The following is a 21,793-nucleotide window of genomic DNA, read 5'->3' as shown; positions in this document are numbered from 1 at the left end:
CAGCACTGAGCCCCAAGTGCACTCTGAAAGGACACCTGAGCTCCCTCACCACCTCGTTGACAAACAGGCCAGTGAACAAACAAGAAGTGAATAAGTCTGCTGTAACATTATGCTGGATCTCATTTTTGTTTATGATGGAGATGTTTGTAATAGACAAAACAGACAAAATGAGAATGTCTACCTCCACAAAGTCAAACTCTACATTGAAACTGCAAAGATACATTACAGGTTATTAAACGCTTCTGCATTCTTGTTACTTTCAATCGTGACTTAAGCCATGTTGGATGTTGCAAGCGAAGGATAGGAACAGGGAAACCATGGCCCAGAGAAAAAAATAAGACTTTTGACCTCTTCCTTCTGTCTGGCCTCATCCAAATATCTTAGGTTCATCCAGATGCTAAATGGTAGTTTTCAAGATTATTCATCATCTTAGAAAACAGAGAAAAAACAAAAACAGGCGCCACAACAGATGGTATTCCTCAAAATCATGTCTTTTCACTCTCATTGTTTATTATGGTTATCTATCAAACATGGCTTTTTTCCACTGGGAGTAAATCTTTTTTGTCCATTGTACTTGCATGATTTATCCAAGGCTGTAACATATTATTCTGCACATAAAGAACACAATTATCACAGATTTTTTTGAAGAGTATAGTACAGTAAATAATGGCTAAGTGTCCTTTTGTAAATGACACATGCAATTTTCTTGTATCTTGGTGCTTTGATGTTTGTGCATGGTTAGATGAGGCCAGTGCCCCTCAACACTTAGTCAGCCTGTCTAATATAAACAGGGCACTTTGGATCACGCTCAAGGATCCAGAAAAGCTGCACTGCAGGCTGATTCAGATGTTTCTATCAGCTAGCCATAGCAGAGATACAATCAGGAGTGAGATATCTGGGTCAAGATGCACGCATTCATTTATATTCATGCCATTGGTTAATTTGCCCATATATTCCAGAAGAAACCGACGTGCTTGGCTGTCATTAACATACTGTTCTGTGTTAGGCAACGTGGGGCCTCAAGAATGAGAACTTGCTTATTCATGTTTAATTGAAGTTAATAAAAAATGCAGGGTTTCTTTTTTTTTTCCTCCATTTTTTTCATGCAGATGCAAAGCCTCACATACTGTACTGTTACTCTCACTCAAGGGGTCAAAATAAATTCCAAGGACAGCTGGCAGGATGAAGTATCGACGTAAACTGTCTCTGAGAGAATATATTATCTATAGTCTAAATATAATGCAGCAGTAAATTAAAAAAAACAACAACAAAAAAACCAAGTGCTTTCTGCTCAACTCCTCACTGTTTTTAAATGGCGGGGGGGGGGACAATGGATAAATTTGTATTCCACTGTAAGATTAATTAGGCATTCAATTATTCTGTACTCCTGATAATTTACATTTAAATGCTGCTTCCAGTGCACAACCAAGATTTAAATTTAAACTCAGAGCCTTTGAGAATCTGAGCTCAGGTAATTATTCAAGTTCAACTCCCAGTCCTCAACTCCAGCACCCATATTTCCACTGTGGAGATGATAATGACCGCACCACAGCGACGATATGACAACTCCTGTCCATCCCCCATGTCCACGGCTGCCCACTCTTTTCACTCTCCAATGGGTCTGAGCTGTAACAATGAGCTAGCATTTCACTCTGATGGTGCTGCTCTGGGATTAAGGGCTCAGAGAGTTATCAAAGGCTTAGTCACTCTGATTTCTAGTGACCCACCGAGGATGGCTGCGGATGGCATTCAGTACCAGCACAGAGACCTCCACCTCTGCAGATGCATCCTAGCTGCTGTGGCAGCTGGCCACCAGGGGCCATGTCACTTTAGGGAATCCCATGGGACCAGATGGACAGTATTTAGTGAATCCTCCTTAGATAAAAGGACTAGCTGAGAGATTATTAGAGAGCAATACAAAAAGAACATGAAGGGCAAATGTGAGGACACACACACACAAACCTCCTGTCACAAAAATCAATACATAAATATCAATTATGGGGGAACTGATGGCTCAACTAATTAAGGTGTTAATCGTGGGAATTAAATTTAACACCAGAATCTATTTAGCTATCTGGGGAATTTTAGTTTCTTTATATTTTAGTCTTAACATGGTGTACAGCAAAAAATTTCACAAATTGCATTTCATCCACACACACACACACACGCGCGCGCGCGCGCACGCACGCACACGCATACACACACACAAAAACTCAAACATCTAATTAACTCCAAAGTTTGGCAGTTCTTATCGTAGTGAGGACAAACACCAGTGCTCTGGCTATAAGTAAACCACATACAACTAAAAACACGCAGAAATTAACTAGGCTTAGCATGAGATGAGTTGTGATTCTTCGAATTTGTGTATTAAAAATATAAAAATAACTTGTCTGTCCCGATGAATGGGGTTCAGGACCCATAAACTGCAGCTTAGTTGCTTCTAGCCCTGTTGGCTTCTGACCTAGCAGGAAGCAGCCGGGAACAGCACTGACTCCAGCCAGCCAATTAGAGAGCAGGGAGCACGAAGCACACTGAGGCTAACGAGCTCCCTCCCTATGACCCTCCTCACCTCTTCAGGACCCCACGATGGGAAATATGAGGAGCCGGGAGCCACTTTAACTAGACATTAACCCCACTTCCCCACCCCAACCGCTACTCTAAAACCCTGCTGTGTGACCACAAGGTCCACAAACACATGCTGCCTCTCTCCAGAGGCCCACCACATGGAGTATTTCTGCAGAACTAATTCTAAAAAGCAACACACAGAAAAAACAATGAGCAAGTAAACACATATTTCTTGCAAGGAGATGGAGCTGTGTCACTAGCCCTACAGTTTACGCTGGGCTGGTTCTAAGTGGAGGGATAATGAAGCCTCTTTCCATGTAGTCAGAATAGAAAACGGGTTCCAAATGAATTGGCAGGATTTGTGAGGCAGTGAGATAATTCTGAGGCACTGCAATGAAACAGGGCTGCATTAAACACTAATGCTGCTTGGTATTATGTGTAATTGTTACTTATTAAAACATAATCAATAGAGAGTTAGAAATCACAAGATAACAATACACCTGGAGGGTTAATCTCTGCAGGTAGTGCCGGATACTCAGATTGAGTTTCTGGTGCATCAGTCACATCCAGAACTAATGAAATAACAAGAGAGGGAGCCAGTCGTGATCATCTATGTCCAACATCCCCACCCCCTTTTCTCTCCAGGCAGAATTGGTCCTGTCATTTGGACCCTCCAAACACGGACCATATGCGAGTTCAGCCCTGGCAATCAGACTGCATTGTGGAACAGGCAGCTGAGTTCATCAGGAAAAAATTAGCCCGCCGCTCTACAGGCCTCGCTCCCATTGGCCAGTCACGAGGCCTGCTCCGTTTGAGGGCACCCCAGACATTCCTGCGGATAATCTTTTCCATTCCTCTGCTCAGCTTGGTGAGGACAGACCAAATCACAGCACAAGGCTTGCATTGTGAAGGCCTTTTTCAAAAAGCTCTGTTTTCAATGCTGTCTCTCTTTTACACTCGCTCACCTCATGCACCACATTTCCAAAATAGAAAAAAAAAAATCCCATCATGACTTCTTGTTCTCATTAAAAAGCAACAGAAAAAAAAAGTGAAAAGAGGCCCTAAATGTTTTGCCTTTTTTCTAACATTATCCTGTGGAAAAGTGAGGTCTTGAATACTACATTTCTCACGGTCCCTTTCCAGTAAAAGTTTGTTTTTGAAAAGCCCAAACAATGTAAAACCACTGAAACCGGAGCCGAGCCACATCAGTGTGCTGCCCGGAGTTCAGCAGATCACTGCTGAATACAGCTCCCCCGGGCGAGGCTCGCAAGCCTTCCCAGAAACCTGCTGCCTGGTCACCCCTACACGCCTCACGCCTCCCACAGCAACTTGTCATTGTGGCTATAGTTGGGCAGCTGGAACATCATGATTGGAGGACAATCACACAATCTAGGGGCACTGGTGAATTTATAGAAACATATTCCATAATTAGATCCACAGATTATTACAGAGTCTATAAACTTAGACTCCAGAGCGGCTAGCCACCCCTCTGCTGCTATGACTTAACAGTTAGGTAACTTTCTCTAGAGGTATCCAGTGCTCTTGGCTGCTTAACACACCACCGATTTACTTTAACAACTCATGCGAGAATAGCAACAAGAAAAGAAACTTCACTCCCCTAACTCCTCCTCTCTTCTCTATTTGCCCCTGAGTCTGACACAGACAAAATAATCTAATGTTACTTGTAACCTGGTGTCCTACCAGTCTTAAAATAGCCACAACACAAAGACGTAAAACCTTTAACATATTTCAGTGAGACTACACAACTTATCCAGATGGTCCCAATTGTTCGGAAAACACATCCACCCTCATTATTAAACTCTGACAGTAAAATATGTTGCAATCAATCAAGACAACTCTGCAAAATACACAAAGATGGGGGCGAGGTTGGTAGAATAACTGTGCACCTCATCGTGCTGAAACTTGTCCATATGAAAGTATTTGCTTGTGAAAGAGAGGGTAGTGGGTTCTCATTTTCTCCCCCCTTCACAGAGCAGGAAGAGAAAAGAAGACAGTTAAGATTTACTATTGATTTTGAAAAAAATATAAAAACACTTGACCAGTGAATCTTTGGATATAAAATACCATCTCTTCAAGATTCTACTTTAATAGTTAGCAGTGTAAAATTTTGCAAGAATTCACCTATAATTTATTCAATACTGCCAACACTGTGCAGTCACAGTGACCTTGACCTTTAACCACCAAATTCAAACCCGTTTACCTTTTAGCACATGGTGTACGTTTATGCCAGATGTAATGAAATTCTCTCCATGGCGTTCATGGTTTGCACAAGAGTGTGACAGACATGAGGTGACAGTGACCTTGACTGCTTATGAGGAAAATCTAAGCATTCCCTCAAGAGTTAAAGTGACTGTTTGTTCTAAATTGCATGGCATCAGTTAAGAAATACAATAATATGAGAATAGCATGCAGATGGACAACAAAACCCACAAAGCTTAGGTCACAATTTGCACAAGCATTGAGGTATAAATCTTGTATACAACATGAACAGTATTATTCCATTCAAAATTTCACGTCTTTTGAGCTCTTTCAGTGTTTCAAGGATAACAATGCGTCTCATTCTCAAGGGAAAGGGTTTACTGCAGTAACAACTACAACAAGACAAAGAAATGAATTAAATTAGTGTAATCTTATTATTAAATTTGATTGCATCTTTTTTTCTTTTGGCTCACTGTTAAATATAATAAGATGATTTAAAATGTGGAAAGTCCTAAAGGCAATTTTGATGCAGACTTGAAAGAAACATGCATGGATACTATCTTTGGTTATCACGCACAGATTGTACAACAAGACTGATCAGATTTTGTTGTTAAGCAAAACTTATGATTCAAAGCCTTGAACTTTTTGTTTCGAATTGTGTTGGTAATCCTTAAAAAGGAAAAAAAACCCACAAATTTACTGATTACAGAACTATTTGAGTTTTTGGACATGAGGTGTTTTCCCTAGCTTTGAAAACGTATCAACAGTGCTCGAATGTTTAATAAGATTTACTCGTTATTTTTTTAAATCCAATATACCACCTCAATAAATGAATTCCTCAGATGCATCTGAGAGCACTTAATAAGAAAAAAAAGGGGGGGGGGGGGGCAATCAAACAAAACAGGAAAGAATTATGATTAATTTGCAGTTCAGTGCAAAATGAAACAAAATAATCAAAACTCTGAGCTAATTTGTTTCTAAAAGGAAACAGATTTCTTTCAGAAAATGTTTGTATTCTCCAACAACAGAAGGCTAAAAAAAAATATGAAGGTTTTTGCTTAGGAAAATTGTTTCAGAACTAATAAAAAATTTTAGATTTCGATTTTAGAACGCTTCTACTTTGTGCAGAAGAATCAAACAGATGTTCTCAGAGGTTGTTTGTTTTTTTATAGTGTATGTTGAAGTGACTTTGTCCTAGCACACAAGTCATGCTCTCATCACAAGGCAGGCAGCTCAGCTGGTAACAGCACTGATAATGCTGAATGAGGGAGCCTCAGGGATGGAATGATAAATGTATCAGCATTAACCACATGTTCTGCACAGTTTGGACCCCTATTCATTAGCCACATACCAGACAGTTCAGTTCAGAATACCCACTGATGTCAGCCTCTGCTTGTCTGAGAGGGCCGACTGAGATGGTGGGAGGAAGGGGGCCGTTCTCAGAGCACCTCTGTTAACTTGTCCATCATTGGGGCTCCACATGCAAAGACACCATTAATCATAAAAACCAGACGGAACACTGCCTCCTGAAAGGGTCCCCGAGCCACACCTCAAACCAGAGGTTGTGAGGCGTATACATGTATGTGCATCAGGTTTGGAGATGACTTCTTACCTGTTAGATTGCACAGTGTATTCCCTCATATTTTTCCCAAGATCAAACAAAAAAACAAAGAAACATAGTATCAACAAGAAGTTTATCAAGTTGGTGTTACCTGAGGATAGACGGCGGTCATGGAGGGGGCACACACCGCTAAAACAGGAACAAGCGTCACCTGAGCGACCTCGCTGCATCGGAGGAGCTAGAGAGCACTGGGGCTTCAAGAACCCTGTAATGAAAGAAATACAGAGAAATTAAACAAAGGACAGGAGGAATATGGAGAAGATGATAAAGCAGATTAAACTTTGACATTAAAAGTGATTGGGTCACCATCAGAACCAGCATACTGCTCAAAATGTATAGCTTTGTAATCAGGTGTACATCACCCTAAACACCTCTCTTGTGGCACTGAGCCAGCTCAATGCTCACTGTCTGTATCCAGCCTTGAAGGCTCCACAGAGTGGACAGAACCTGCAGAGCGCTGGCTAGGGCTGGTTTGTGGAAAGGCAAAAGGCTTTTGGGCACAGCACTAAGGTTAGCAGCTCTGTGTGGTCAAAATGCCAGAGTAAGTTGGGGTGCCTGAAGGGGATGGAGGAGGCCGTCATACTGTCTGTCTCAGGGGTCGCAGTGGTCATTTTCAATAGGGAAGCCATTATCTGACACAATAAGGCAACTGAGGAGGCTGTATGCCCTCCAGGCAAGTGCTCACAAGTCACTGACATCATCCAGCAAAGAAAAGCTCAACAAACAAATCTAGATTGTTCAAAACAGCAATGTTTGGAGAAATCTGTCCTGAATTATAGAACCCTAATACTATCCCAAAGTCCTCAATTTGATGAACTTAAAACAAAATAGAGAAGAATACAAGAGATTCATGATGGAGCTTAAAGAACTACAAATCTATTAATATCAAATTACAAAAATGTCCCAGACTGAGTAGCACTAACCTTTATGATTGATGATGATACCATTTTTTATTATTTCTTATAAATGGACTGAAAGTGGAATATGAGTGGTATTTTGCTTCACCTACAACGCAGCCAAAAGGAAAACCTGTGTGTGCAGAGAAGCAGTCGCTCCATCTTTATTGACAGGGTAGCTCAAGCAGATCTTATTGGCATTAGAGGACCTCTGCAAATCCAAACTTTATTCACTCCTTAGGAGGACTTTTGGATTTTCTGCAAACATCAAGAGCAGCAAGCGGAAGAGCCCTCCCCATCGCTGTTGTCTGAGCCCAATAAAGCTCCTTTATTACCACCATGAAAAACATGTCACTCCAGATGAGCTCAGAGAATGACATTTAAAACTGGCAAAGAGATATTGAATTAGTTCCCCATGATAAGATGTCTGAGATGCTGATATTTATTTTTCCTGCTTTTAAGGGTGTACCACGTGGAAGTGCATGTGCAATCATATAGACATGTGAGCAGGTGGGGCTTTCTTATTCAACACATTCATTAGTATTACAGATGATTCAGGGACTGGCAAGATAATTCAAGTCTGGATCAGTCAGAGCAAAGAATATCACAAATTAAATAAAACAGGCAAAGAGGAACACATGAAACTAAAATAAAGCCTGTTTATTCTCGTGTCACGCATATCACTTATTTCACTGTTTAATGAGCATCATATCATTGTCATCAGATGTTGGAAAATGTCATCTTAAAATAACAGCAAAGAGTCCCGAGCCCCGCTTTATGGGAACCATGAAGATTACAGGCATCTTGGATGAGCATCAATCAAATGTTTGCGATTCAGAAAACAATACCCTAACAGACTCTGTGTGTGTGTGTGTGTGTGTGTGTGTGTGTGTGTGTGTGTGTGTGTGTGTGTGTGTGTGTGTAAGTTCTGATTTGTAAGTGCGCTGTCAATTTAATGGGATTAGTTCAAACCATAATGCAATTAAATCTTTTACTCTTAGCTTGGAAGCCAAGTATGAGTTAAGATCATTTCAATATGATATACCAGATTATAGATTTGTGCAAGCCATCTCATCACCACCCTAACACAGTGACTCAAATCACTTTTATGGCCTTATTAATTACAGATAAGAATATTCTATTGTAGACTATGAAATAAATTAACATGACTTTTATTTTCTTTCCAAGCTGAATAGAAGGACATCAAAATAAATCAACCACACCATTTTTTAAACCAAACATACACACAAGAGTAGTTCTTCAGAAGGAACTGTGTCAGGACTCATGGAGAGGGAGAAGAAGGGTGCAAGAGAGGGGGAGGGAGTGAATCTTGGAACACAATAGTTCTGCCATACTCAACCATATTTTCCCCGTCTTTGCCAAATTAAGTTCTTCAAAAACACGACACACTCCTGGTTGAAGAAAGGGGCTGGAGGCCAAACAGTGACACATGGTATAGTGCTTCGAGTAATGTCACTAAACATTAAGGAATTTCCATATGAGCCCTACCTCCCAGTCAAGTTGCACTTTTCCAATGTCAGGAGTAAACTAAGGAGACAGCAACACCCACCTCCCACAAAAAAAAAAAAGCCTTACTCTGAAAGCAATCCACTGGAATAATGTTCCCACGGGACAAAGTAATGTTAAAGCAATCTGAAATTTCACTACAGAATAAGGAAGAGGTAAAGACAAAAGAGAGACAAATTCGTTTGAAGCTGAAAATGATCTCAACACCTCAATGTGTATTGTAAAAACACCTACCATATATCAAAAAAATGGTTTTAAAAAAAAAAAAAAAAAAGAAGAAAAACTAAGTTGGTTACGTTGCTACTGATAAACAACTTGAGTTTAAATCTCAAAAAACATAATTAAAAGGAATGAATCATCAAATGTTTAGTTGGCAGCTGTAAAAATACTTCAAGAATGATACATTTGACAGGAATCCGTCTTTTTTTTTTTTTCTTCTGTTGGCTCGATAAATCATTTTGAGTGAAGGGCTTTACATTTTAAACCTTGAAGGACTTGATAAAAGTGTACGACATGTATGTGCAGGTTCCGGACCTGCTGTCGTAAAAGGTAAGGTTGGTACATGTCTCGTCATTAAATCTTCTCCAGCACTGCATCATTATGCCTTAGTTCATATACTCAAGCAGGATCTTGATTACTAAAGTGTTTGATCTTGCACTTCATTTCTAAGCGGCAAGGATCTCATTGGCTTTAATAACTGCATGATCCAATCTTCCAGGGACAAGCTCAAAACCTTCCTTTAACAGCCAATCGGCATTATCCTTTCCAGCCATCATGGGGGATCAGGGCAATGTAAACACGCTGGGAGTTTCCTCATTAAAGACAGCCTGCTAATGAAATCCCATCCAGCATTTACAACCTTGTGCTAATGAAGGCAAGCCTTTGAGATGTTCTGCTAATGAAAGAAGGGCTTTTTATTGATATAAAGCTAATAAAAGAAAGGCTTAATGACAAGGTTCTAATGAAACAAAGGTGTGTAAATGTGGCGTTATAACAAAACCCACTGATAAGGTGAAATCTGCACCATTTTCATTTAAGCACATTTTTTATTTACTGCAGATAAACCAATGACTAGGTCTCCAGAATTTACAAGACCTCACAAACTGGGGCCTGTTGAAGAAAATGCATTCGAGCATTTATGAGTTTAAGGGTTCCTAGCTGAATTCTCCTGAAGAGTAAGGATTGTTCATGTCCTACAGTATGTTGCCAGGGTGAACAAGCCCAAGGTCAAAGTTCATTGGCCTGCTAATGCATCTCCAAGGTGCAATAAAAAAAAGCCCTTCCTTTATGGGACTTCAGGGGCTAAGATCCTGATAGAGTGCTTGGAAGGATGGGACAGCGGGGGCCATCAACCGTTACTGTTACCATCATGATTGGCACCTTCGGCACAGAAGGAGATTTCAACTGTTCAATTGTGTTTGCCGACATGTACTTGAGATATGTATTTAACTGAATTCTCTGTGTATAAAATAGCATACAATTACATTGATATGCTGTTCCAAGTGTCCTCCTGTTTATTTGTTTGTTTGTCTTACACCAGTTTATTGATTTTTAATTTTTTTTACAAAAGCAATACCGGCAGAAGCCCCCCCTTAAGCTAAATTTTTTTTAAATTTTTCTGTGCTCATGATATAAATGTATGTTTTTTTAATTTATTAATTAATCATGAAATTAATTGGCCCAGTCTGATGTTAGCACTATGTCAGAGGTTACTGTAACACACTGTGTTTACATTTTAAATGACACACATCAAGCATAGCTATTTACTTTCATCTGATTTCCATCATCCACCTACATCGCCTCCTTATGCCTGTAGTTACCATTCAATAAAACAAATCCTGTGTACAGACGCAAATCTTTTTTTTTTTCCATCTGTTTAGAAATATAAGATGCAGGATCCATCCACTGATAATCAAACATTTCTTGAGTGAAGCATTCCTCTCAGAAATGACAGGAATGCTGCACTTATTTGTTGATCATCAGCATGGAAAGCGGCCTGCCTGTCCCTGCGTGTATTTGCTTCATCAGCAAACTGTCTTCCCTCCCACTAGATGAAATCTATTTTGAAGAAGGAAGCCGTACAAAAACATGTCATTAAACTTGCATTTATCTCAGCCAGAGCAAAGTCTGGGCAGATCTATTATGACAACAAAGCCAAAAAAAATAAAAAATAAAAATAAAAATCAATGATCTCTAGAAGCCATACCTACTTGCTGATAATAGCATGATGCTTGTTCAAAAAATAGCTATGACATATTTTACAAACTTGGAAATAATGCACTTGTTGTTTTTACATGCCTCTCTGTATTGATTACACGCCCTCATTCAGTTTCAGAAACACTACCTCTGGGCTAAAATTTCACCTCAGCTTCGACCACGTTAGACAGGTGTTAAACTTTCCACATTCTTGAGTATGCAAGTGCCCATTTGGGTCCAAGTGGGTACATTTTAGTGAATGCAGGCTTCTGAGCAGACCTCTGTCTAACCTTTACCGTCTGGTGACTGAACAGGCACTATACATGCGCCTTTTTAGCAGGACCTCAAGTGGACTTGGGGAGAAAAAACATAAGAGGAATTCCTACTTCCCTGGAATATAATCCCCCTGTTAGTGAAACCTCAGGGGTCCCTGAGTATCTGAACCAGACAGAGGTCAGTGAAAGACCTTATCACACACTTGTAGGATTTGCAGGCCTCTGCTATGTATTTAATTTCTAGCCTAAAACAATAAGTTCCTTTTATCAGTGCTGATTTGGCTTATAAGCAGAGAAACTGAAATCTAAATCAAAAATTTGCAGATTCTGTAGGTTAATGACTTGCTCTTCCCTCCGATTATGAGGCTTATTTTAGTCACAATGAACGGTTAAGGCAAAATCTGCTGACACAGACCTGTGAAGACCTTGGCAGGAAGACATAATTTTCAGGTTCAGCCACAAAAAGCCTAGATTATTTGTAGCAAAACTACCTTTGGAAGGAAGTTGATTAATCATAACTGAAAAACAACAACAACAACAACAACAGAGAAAAGAAAAAACTGTGACTAAAATCTGCAACACCTTTTTTTTTTTTTTTTTACTTTTAAGTTGTGAGTCACAAAACCAACTGCTGCTGAGGTCTGGGCTGGCAATAAAAAAGTTAACTGGACAGCTTTATTGAATGACTTATTAAGCGACTGTGTTTTGTGAGACCTAAACTGAGGTGCTTTTGAAATGAACAAGAGCACCTTTCTGTAACGGTTCTTATAAAAAAAACAAAAAACAACCCCAAAAAACCCCCAAAAAAACATGCCTTCCTACTTTGTCTGAAACTGAGTCTGCACTTTCACACAGTCAGGATAATGAAGCTGCCCTGGTGTCACATTCGAAGCTGCAAAGCCTCTATAGAAAAGGTAGAATTGACATGAATGACCTTTTTTAAAACAGTAACATTAGGGCTGTTATTGAGAAGCCTGTCTGTCTATAACCTATAGCCTTTTTCTAGTTTTGATAACTTTTGTTCTCTAAAAATAATTGACGGAAAAAAACTTTTGCTTAATCAATAGAGAAAGGTAAAATATACAGGTAATTGCATTAGTTGGTATTGGAATGTTAAGCAACAAAACCAAAAGCAATAACTGACATATTTATTTGTCCTTTCATTTATACATAATTTGGGTACAAGTAATCAAACCCACCACCTCCATCAATACAAGCTGTTGGATTGATTGTTGTTCTCAATATATGCCATACTTTCCTTCCACAAACTTTAATGTTCTGACACAAGAGTTGTGTGACAATTCAACGCAAATGACAGGTGGAAGTGTTTAGGCATAGCCTCCATTTCACCTGACCACTCAGTAGGGTTTCTAACCAGTTACCACCAGTCCAACAGCTGCTGGTTGCCAGTACATTTGCAGAGGAGTGTGCACTACAATCTACACCACCTTGTTGGCTCTTAAATGTGTTGGACTAGAATACTTTTGCTTTTTTACTTCCATATCGACCTTATAATCACAAGTCATGACATTTGCTAGTCATGCTGATAAGAATGTACATCACTGTCTGCACATAACTCTCAACCAGAGCTCAACACAACAAGCAGCAACTCTGGTTTATGTTTCTTTACTTGTTGAGTTGAATTCTGCAGGACTAAAGTTTGCAGAAAGACCCAAAATAAAAGCCATGCATTGTTTGCCAATATATTTATAGAATGACTCAAACTTAACTGACAGCTTCCAACAGGCAGGCATGTGCAATTTTCTTTTTCTTTTCTTTCTTTCATTTTTGCATAAAACATCCCAAAGCAGTAGTGTTCAGCAGAGAGGACACAAATGCAGCAGTTCATGATCACATCTAAGAGTTCTAGGTTTCACTTAGTGTGATGTGATGAAGCCAGCAGAAGGCCTCTGATGAGCAGACAGACAGAGGCAGGAAGAAAAACTAAAAGAGTGTGGTAAATGAGGTTAGAGGGGAAGAAAAAAAAAAGGGGGGGGGGGGGGGGTTCAAAGGCTACTTGTGTACGTCAGAACCTTTCTCCGGGGCAAATAGGGGAACAAGGGCCTCACTGCCGCCCAGCAGCCAGAGTAGCTCCTTGGGCAAACGACTCTAATCAAATTTGTGTGATTGGACTCAAAAAAAAGCTGTAAGGGTAAAAGAGGCTCCTTTCACGCAGGAAGGACACAAGGAAGCATTTAAAAATCTACTATCCCTCTGCTGATCTTTACAGTAGCCGTTCACATGACGGACTATCTGCCCACACCAGCAGCCCTTGGCAAAGCACACACTGGCCCTTTCTCAGCTGTGAAATATTAGCACCAGAAAGGGAAAGATAAAACTTTGTTTTATGTGCTTCCTCTAATGGATCATGGGTGGAAATTCAGGCCATACTTTGCAGTATTCACCCTGCTCTGCACGGCTTCAGTGTAGCATCAAAAGTGCTATTTTTAGCTATGATTAATAGTTGCAATTGGACACGGTTCTGGCCTAAGTTCAGGGCCTCAATTTTATTTTTCCTTATCATAGTTGACATTTTAGAGTGATCAAAGAAAATTATGTTAGAAAGTAATGTAAAAAAAAAAAATGGCTGAAATTATTCAGATTTGTGTATAAAAAAAATTGAAAAAAAGAAGCAGTTCATGGTAATAAAATCGATGAGTGGTAAAGGCTGAACCTGTGGGAGCGGACACAAGCTATGTCCGAAGAAGATGTCGTGAGGCATCGCATTGTGGATTGCATCTAAGGTTTATCATTGAGGCCAACAAATACTATTCTTCAGGTTTAATTTGGACAAGTAAATGTGTGTGTCAAGGCACACTGGTACAGATGTGGTTTAAGTTGATGAGAACTGTTTTAGTGGTACCCATATGCATTCAAAAGGTGAAATTCTCTCCACTTTAAAGGTATAAGGAAACAGTTTTGTTTATGAAAGAAAGAACGGTTAGAACTTAAGGGACCTGGTGTTTTATTTTGAAAATCTTTATCCCATGCACTAATTTTTACATTGGTTAATTGTATTTTAGTTCATTTCATAAAAAAAGAGTGACTCTCCTTCATGTTATTTTTTTTTTCTTCAGAAATAAATAACTGTTGAGATACATTTTTCGCATAAAATACAGATTAATTTAATCAGAAGGTATTGGTATAAATTAGTAATACAACAAACTCAAGCCCAGTTTCATTTTATGATACACTCTAGCTTTTATCATAGTTACGTGGGACCTGGGTTACAATGGTACACAGATGAACATTCTGCAGGGAAAATCTAACGCACCAACAGCTGAACAGAGATGCTCTCTGGCAAAATGAAGGTGTGGTACTGTGTAGCGACCTGTGCCCCACTCACTGTCTGCCTGAGTCTTAGCGGAAGGTCCCAGAACACGCTTCCTGTTAGCTTGCTAAATTGTCTCCACACGCCCACGCTTCCATCTCTACAGGAGCACACAGTCTCCCATTAACCACCTCCTGTTGCCTCAGCCTAGTACATCTTCAACCCACATGCCGAGGATGTAAACATGTACAAACAACGATGGTCAAAACAGAAGGAAGGACCTGTGCTGCCACAGACGTCATCTATTCTTCTCTTCTGAACAATATGTTTTATAACTCTGACCCAGATTCAACAATCAAGCTTTACGCTTGCTTAAGTCAAGACTTGCATTAGCATTTTCTCATTCTCTGTTATTGGTACTTCCAGTCTCATTTGAGCTGACACAGTCAAATTCTAACCAACTCAACAACAGCGAAAAGTTTAGTGTTTTTATGTTTTCTTTTCACCAGCAAGAAGCTTTTACTTCTGAAATTACTGATAATAGAGGTTAAGCATGGAGTGTTTCACAAGACTGTGTAAAAAGCCTTTAACAATCCAGAAATTATTATTTCAATTTTTAACAGCCTACAACCAAAAGATTGTACGTCCTCACATTTTTTTTTCTTAATCATCAGTGAAATAATTTGCTATAAAAGCATTTTAAAAAACAAACAAACAAACAAACACGCACACAAGGTAATTTGGAGGTTTTTAGACCCTCATGAATAAGTACATCAGTTTAAAAAATAAGTTATAGCAACATTTCATAAATACTTCAATAACAAAAAAATACATACATATGTTGAGAAACTGAGTCTCCTATGTGAAATACATTAATGTGAAGTAGTACATAATTCAAAACTTGAAACAAAAACATCTGGTGCTCCAGCTGCTCTGCATGGGTGTGGACCAAAAACCAGCATAACAATAAAAAAAACAGTGAAATTCATAATACAGTAGAATAAGAATTACACAAGGCAGACCACTTGCAAGACAGTTTCAAAAACAAGGATAAAGTGCACTCTTTGTCTAAAATGCTTCTTTAAGTTGGAGCCATTAAATATGAATGGCAAATTTCAAAACCAGCAATACTGATTCCAGATTTTTGACGGCAAAGCTCCATTAGGGCCAAATGACTCCAGATTGAAAAAAAAAAAAAGAAAAAAAAAAAGAAAGAAAAAAAAAAAAAAAAAACACTTGCATAATCCTGTCCAGGCTTTCAATTCAACATGAAATCAGTTCTAAAATACACACTTCTCATTCAGTATCAATATTTCAGAAAGACCCAAGCTGGACTTAGAAAGAATTGGACAGGAAGAGAGTGCTTATGGAGAAAAGTCAAGTTTTGGAATGAAGAGTTTAGGCCAAAATAACCAGTGGAGACAACGGGGCTCTCTCCAGTATAAGCCTTCATGCATCAGGTCCGATATTATGGACATACCTTAAGTGTGCTGAACCTTAGGGAAAAGCAAAAATGCACATATACTGGAATTACCAGAAAACTCATAGCAAATCATAGTTCTTCATTCATGCATAAATTTTATATGTAAATATATAATATATAAGTATATAATAGAGTCTGTGCTCATATATGAACAGTTATAAAAACTTTGGAAAGCCTTAATGAAACTGATTTTCCACCAAAGGTTTAAGTAATCCTCTGATCTTTACCAAATACCTGGAAAGGTTCAGTTTTCCAGGAAAGCTCTGGCTAAAGATCTCAACTTGCTCTTTGGATCTTTACACGTGTTATAGGGCTGCACGATTAATCGTTAGAAAATCGCGATCTCGATTCATACTTATGTGCGATCTCATTTCCAAATGACAACGATTTAAAAAAAAACAAAACAAAAAAAAAACGACGACGACGATTGTACCGCATTTTGATCCGGGACGTAATCTGCATGAAAACAAGCGCTCACTCTTCCTGCTCAACAAATGACAAGGGCGGAGCCTTATACCACTGTGCCGTGTGATGCTAAAATTAGCAGGGAAAAACAACGGAGAGCACGTCAGGGATGACGAGAAAGTGACAGGAGAAAATCCGTCCCGGTCAACCACCCAAACATCAATAACGGGAACCTTATACAGCGCTTCCCTATACACGTCGAACTCCCGCAGGCACAAAGAAATTACGGAGGCTATCACTTATCACCTGACCAAAGATATGGCTCCCATCAACACTGTGCAAAACCAGGGATTTAGGAAAATGATCAACACCCTAGACAAACGCTACACAGTGCCGTCCCGCAACTATTTTTTCTATTGTTGCACTACCTGCTCTATACACGCAGCGTCGAGCAACGGTGGAGACCGAATTTCAAGCAGTACAACATTTTGCAGCAACAACAAAACGTGAGACATTTGTTGTTTTTATGTTTATTTATTGTTTTTATGTTCAGTCTCAACTGTTAGGAAGTTGATGTGCAGTTAATAAGTGCAATAAATATTTATACTGGAAAAGAAAATCGTGAGAGAATCGTGATCTCAATTCTAAGCCAAAAAATCGTGATTCTCATTTTATGCAAAATCGTGCAGCCCTAACGTGTTATGTAAAAACTTGTGAAATACTATGAGGAACCCAACCTTGCTGAGTCTTTCGGTTCAGCAGTCAAATGCTTACTCTCAACTGCAAACAGGTTCATCTTAATGACTTTTATTACATTTTATAGGAATGGTTTGAAAAATATTACATTCATGCCACAAGCACCACAACTGCATGCGATTCATAATTTTTTCTGTGCTTCATCTCTAATTCTAGACGTCATTTCAGACTTGGTAGGTCAACCCACTGATTGCACTCCTTTGCTTGTAGATCTCAGCTGACATTAGTGGAGTGTATCCTGGATAGGTCGTGAGGCCATTGCAGGGCTAACAGAACGAGACAGACCACCAAGCACACGCTAAACCTATTGGCAATTTAGAATCACTAATTAACTCACCATGCATGTCTTTAGACTTTGGAAGGAAGCTGGAGCACATGGGAAATATCCATGCATTCAGTGACATGTAAAGTGTGTAGTGCTCCATGGGTGAGTAAAACAGCCGAGGCTTGTTATGGGTTGGAGTATTATTCCAAAGCCTGAGTGATCTCTCATGCTCTTCAGGAACAGATGCATGCCACACATTCCAAGAGGCAACCAAATCATTCCAGTTGAGGATATGCCAAGCTGGCTGGAATTACGCTTTCATCCAGATAAGTGTCAGTTTATCCATCTATCATATCCTCCAATCTAAATGGTATTGTTTGAAAAGTAATAAAAACACCACCCCTTTCCTTTTTCTCTTGAAAAGCTTCTGACAGCAATGTTTAGCTTAGCACAGGTAAAACTGACAACACGCACAAAATGTCTACAAATGAATAAGAAAACAAACCTCAATTTGCATGCACGTGCATGACAATCAAATGGAGAACAAGCTTATTGATACTGTTTAAGGGAAGATGGAAGTGTACAGTTCAACTTAGCTTTTACAGAGAAAAAGGAGAAAACATGGAGAAAAGTGTGTTTCCAACACACCTGTAGTGACAAAGTTAAATGAAAAAGAAAAAAACTGTTGGTAAAAACTCTAGTAGGCTGTCAAGGACAAGTCATAAATTCAGTAATAACTCTAAGTTGGTGTCACATCTTTTATATGAGAAATGTCTCATTTTTTGAAGTTGGTTTGTTTTAAGTCCATAATCAAGGACAAAGTTGTCAGCTACATTGTTACAAGATATTAACACATCATAAGGAAAAGACAAGTCACTGGATCAGTCATGTAAAGGAGCAGCTGCCAACACGTGGATGGACCACGAGTTGGGAGATAAAATGAGAAAGAAGAGGCAAAAACAAGTGAAAAACAGACAGCGAAAAAACAATGGGAGAGCAAGTCAATGGAGAAAAGGAAAGTGAGAAAGAGAGAAAAAGGGGGAGAGACAGCCAGTGGGAGGCATAGAGAACTAGGTCAAGTCACATGACTGGGATTGACTACAGGCAGGATTAAATATCCTACAGCATGTGGTCATTTACACAACAAATGTAGATTTCATTTTATAAATTATTTCTCTTCCATGGGGGAATGAGGCTCAGCATAGCAAGTGTGTAGCTACTCTGTATGCTGGTTGGAAGCGAGGCTTTTCAATGAGCACAAAAACAGAGCATTAAAGACTTGAGCGAGCCGTTCCCTCTGAGACAGGAAACAAAGCGAAAGCCTGCGATAGCATGAAAATGATCATAACAGGAGGGGACACGGTTCCAGCAGGAGATGGTTCCATTGTGACAGGCTAATGGCTGTAACATACACTGCCCATTATCCTGGGTAAATGCAAAGGACAGTGAAATGTTACAAAAACAAAGATGTCACGTATTTTAACCACTTACAGTGTGACAGCAAAAGTGTGCCGGCAAGCCTGAACACGAGGTCTTGAGGAATATATTGATTCATACTCATATTATCGAAGGCTAAATGCAAAACACACCACATAAACAGCATGGTCCGTTCTAGTAGTGCCTGCATGTATGTGTGTGCAGAAGGAGGCACACCCACCGCAGGTCGGCACAACAGGAACCCGGTCCGGCTGCAGGTAGGGGCTGGCTGGGTCGAGGTAATTTAACTTTCAAAATAAGAGCAAAGTGATTGCCCACTAGCAAACCAATTGCAGATGCCACAAAAAAAGTAATAAAAGAAAATGTCAAAACTAGTCATAATCATAATTTTTAAGAAGGTTAAGAAGTTAACAGTGGAAATAAAAGTTGGTGAAATTTTCACTGAGCAAAACAGGCTCCAAATTAAGCATTTCAATAGTGATCTGGCATCATCATTACTCGGAGCTTGTCTGAATGCAATAGTATGAGTGAGACATTTATAGAGCAATGCAGGATGGCATGTCGTGAGATGCAAAATGTCACTAGTACCCCATCAACCCGTCATTTCCACGACCATCCATCCACCCTACTCCACTGAGGAAACTGCAGCTGCCAATCAAGCACAGAACTGCAGGCTAAGCTGGTCATAAGCTCAGTCAATCCCCTGAAGCCCAGTATGTGGAATACCAATCATTCATTCACTGTGACTCTGTGGTCGGTTGAGAAGAGGAGATACACAGCGGAAACATAAGTGTGTGCGTGTGTGTATGTATGCGTGTGGGTGGGTGTGAGAGAGAGAGAAAAAAGCTGGTCAATGGACCGAAATCTGTCACTTCCTGTCTAACAGGAGATTCTCCAGCAAATGAAAGCCAATCAATGTGATGTAATGTAACACCAGTATCCAGAACAACATGTGCCCCTTTGGCTCTGATCGGTTTGACCCTCAGGTTTTGAGGTCAGAGGCCCAGCGCTGTGCATTTTCTATCAGATCTACAACAACAGCAAATAAATGATTCATCTGTGACATATCTGACACAAATATTTGGGGAAGCAGAGGCTCAGGAGACAGAGAAGGGCGTTTCAGAAGGTTGGTGGTTTGATCATCAGACAGTGTGAATGTTAGAACTTCAAATTGAGTAGAAAAGTGCTTCATAAGTGCCAGCCCATTTAAATTCTCTTTCTAAATAAAGTGAAATGGTACAAAGTGTAATTATCTATTTTTAGATTTTGATAATTTCCAACAAATTAATGAGGAATTTAGCTTTGCTTAAGCCTCTTACACAAAAACTCACTAGTTGTAACAGGGATACTAGAATAGAAAATCAGAGTTTTTTGTTTTTTTGCTTGAATTTTTTTTAAATAAGACTGCAAGATATAATCTAATATTTTATTTTGACGTTGTTTATGTTTCCACAGCTCTGCACCTCACAGCGTGTACAGCCTTGGAATTTAAGGTTTATAACTAATTACTTACCCCAAATCTAAACAATCATTTGACTTTGTGTATATATTAGAGTCATTTATGATGTAAAAGTAAAACTCTCTGGTTAACCTTAAAAGAATTATTTGCAGTTTTACCGTGTGTGTGTTTTGTATGTGTGTTTAAGCACTGGCCCTAAGGTGCACAAAAAAAGACATCAATAAGAACAAAGCCCCTTTTTGATAGCGTGGGGAGCTCCGGGTTAATAGGTGAGAGGCACCTTTCGGAAGCTACCTAAATGCCATGGATGACCTCACTCGCATGTCTACCTGCAGAAACCACAAGATATGATGAGCCAGTGAAGCGCAAGACTGCTCCAAAAATACTAAATCTGCCTTCCAGGGTAAAAACTCTTATCTCAAATAACAATTACTGACCAAGAGAGACAGACCGTCATATTTGTTTAGTGCTGAGCAGTGGTGCCCCCTTTCAAAAACTGGGGTCCAAAGGAGCAAAGTTAATTTGGATCAAAGGATGGGCAAGTGGACAAGCCAAAACAAGGTCATTCTGCAGGACCACACAGAGATGTGTGTAAATACAATGGCCTTAAGGCACGTGGACAATGTTTTCTAGTGTAGCTTGATGTCAAGGTAGTGTGTATATCCAATAATCCTCGGTCCCTCCGGCCATTAGATTCAAATTTTAAAGAAAGCACAACCCTCTAACTAAACTCACTACATTTCTATTTTTTCCTTCTTTTTACATGTTCCTCCACTATGAAATGATATCAATATTTAAAATAAGTATTAGAATGCACTGTAAGCTAACATCACACACACACACACACACACACACACACACACACACACACACACACACACACACACACTAGTATCATCAACATCAGCATTCCTAGAAGGACGTGCAACTTGTCAGCTCAGCCAGGCAGAAAGATGTAGCTCAGCTGCAGAGTAACGTCGAGGAGAAAAAAGAAGACAAAATCACAGTCCTCACAGAAACACAAATGACTGACAGCGTATTTGCTGTCAGACACCAGATAATAAAGGAAATTAGATCAACATAAAAACAGGCTGAGCGAGATGATTGTAATAGCTCTAACAAATAATTATGATTATTTCCAAGGCCTAAAACTGAGAAATGTTCAGTCAAAGACTATGTTGATTCATTACCTTACTGATTGGAGGCTAACTGCTCTGTATTCCCTATATTTCTCCCTTCATCTTTCCTGATGAAGGATGAAATGCCTGTCATTTATCCCCCCTCTTTATAAGTATCTCTTTCTTCCCCTCCACTCACCATCTCTCTTCCTCTATCCTCCTTTCTTTCACTGATCACTGCTCTGTTCCTGCCTGTACATACTGTAGCTCTCAAGGGGGCCCCGCATAAGTAAGCCCAT

The 21,793-nt window shown here is 39.6% G+C and overlaps 1 protein-coding gene across 2 annotated transcripts in view; it reads right to left on the bottom strand.

The window, feature by feature from the left end:
- The window catches only part of rxraa (retinoid X receptor, alpha a), a 158,218-nt gene that overhangs the window by 70,873 nt on the left and 65,552 nt on the right, over positions 1-21,793 (bottom strand). For both annotated transcript variants that reach the window (XM_040000601.1, XM_040000602.1), the window contains exon 2: positions 6,498-6,611. In XM_040000601.1, coding sequence (XP_039856535.1) covers positions 6,498-6,611 — 114 coding nt within the window. The remainder of the gene's footprint in view (positions 1-6,497; positions 6,612-21,793) is intronic.

The sequence above is a fragment of the Simochromis diagramma genome, unplaced genomic scaffold (genome assembly GCF_900408965.1).
Source record: "Simochromis diagramma unplaced genomic scaffold, fSimDia1.1 OVJJ01000596.1, whole genome shotgun sequence".
Taxonomy (NCBI): Eukaryota; Metazoa; Chordata; class Actinopteri; order Cichliformes; family Cichlidae; genus Simochromis; species Simochromis diagramma.
Note: the sequence above shows the minus strand (reverse complement) of the source record. Positions and strands in the feature narration are given on the sequence as shown.